The 1,420-nt window shown below is 47.8% G+C and overlaps 1 protein-coding gene across 1 annotated transcript; it reads left to right on the forward strand.

The window, feature by feature from the left end:
- Window positions 1-524: 524 nt before the first annotated feature.
- Window positions 525-863, forward strand: SARC_13483 (hypothetical protein; the record flags this gene model as incomplete). Its single annotated transcript, XM_014292386.1, has 1 exon — window positions 525-863. A coding segment is annotated over one exon (339 nt), but the record flags the coding sequence as incomplete, so codon positions are not given.
- Between the last annotated feature and the right edge of the window lie 557 nt (window positions 864-1,420).

Genomic DNA, 1,420 nt, shown 5'->3' on the forward strand with positions numbered 1-1,420 from the left:
CATTTATATATCGTTGTATCATAGATTGAGTACAAAGCCTTGAGACAGTCGCGTACATATCAGGCGTAGATGTACGCTGGCACTATGCACTACTACATAGTGACACGTATACCTCTGATAACGTGCATACATCTCACTCACACATCGCCAACAACACGCAAAGAGCTGAGTGAATAGCTGGCCTCTGAAGGTACAACGGAACATTGCATTCTGCAGGGCTTAGAGAGGCTTTTTGTAAGAGATACGAGTTGATCTATTGCCTGCAATAAAAGTCATATATACACATGCACCTGCTGTAACCCACACTACACGCGCATACACGGCTCATACATCGCCTGCAACGGAAACCTGTCTTACATACGCACATATATCTCACCCAGCCATCAATTACAAACACATACTACAATACCCTACATTCACGTGCACACACACATCTTACTCATTCATTCCACCTCTTTAAATCACCTGCTACACTCACACTCACCCACCCACCCACACCCCACCCCTCTCTCCACCCCACACAGCTAAGCGACGTCCTGGCCTCTGAAGCGTCCGTGGAACAGTCTATCCTGCAAGGGTTTGAAGAGCTGTCCTACAAGACCCGTGTGGCTTTGGGTAAAGACGACGAGAAGAGTGCGTGGGATGCCATCTTCAATGCCTGGGCCGAGCGGGTGTTTGCCTATGTGTTTGAACGTCTCGAGTTAACGTTAGTGAACCTGCACGTACGGTTTGAGGATGATATCAGCGGTGCTGCGGCGTATGCGGCGGGTGTGACTTTAGAGCGCCTGGAGATCAAGAGTGCCACCGACCAGTGGAGTTATTCGCCGTTTGTGGACCTGACCGAAAGCCCGTATATCCGCAAGGTGGGTGCAGGGTTTCAGGGCTTCAAAGGGGTTCTTTTGAGCTTATGATGTAGGGTTTCTGGGTTCAGGTTAGGGTTTTTTGGGGCTTGGGTTAGGGGCTGTGCCGTTCGGGGTGGGGTATGTGAGTGGTGGGTATGGTTGATAGTATGTTGTGTGTGGTGTATGTGAGTGGTGGGTATGGCTGATAGTATGTTTGTGTGTGGTGTATGTGAGAGGTAGGTATGGTTGATAATATGTTGTGTGTGGTGTATGTGAGTGGTGGGTATGGTTGATAGTATGTTGTGTGTGGTGTATGTGAGTGGTGGGTATGGTTGATAGTATGTTGTGTGTGATGTATGTGGCTGGTGGGTTTGGCTGATAGTATGCTGTGTGTGGTGTGTGTGTGTGTGGAGGTTCCTTGTTCTAGTACGTCTGACCGTGTAGTGTATATCTGTGTGTTTGATGGACTGATTGTCCTGATGTCTTCCTCTACGAGGCCTAGTCAGTCTGTGCGGTGAGTAGTATTTTGTCAAGGTCCTTAATTCAGGTGTATATTAAAAATAAATGAATATCTTAAA

This window comes from Sphaeroforma arctica, assembly GCF_001186125.1.
Source record: "Sphaeroforma arctica JP610 unplaced genomic scaffold supercont1.3343, whole genome shotgun sequence".
In the NCBI taxonomy this organism is placed as follows: domain Eukaryota; class Ichthyosporea; order Ichthyophonida; genus Sphaeroforma; species Sphaeroforma arctica.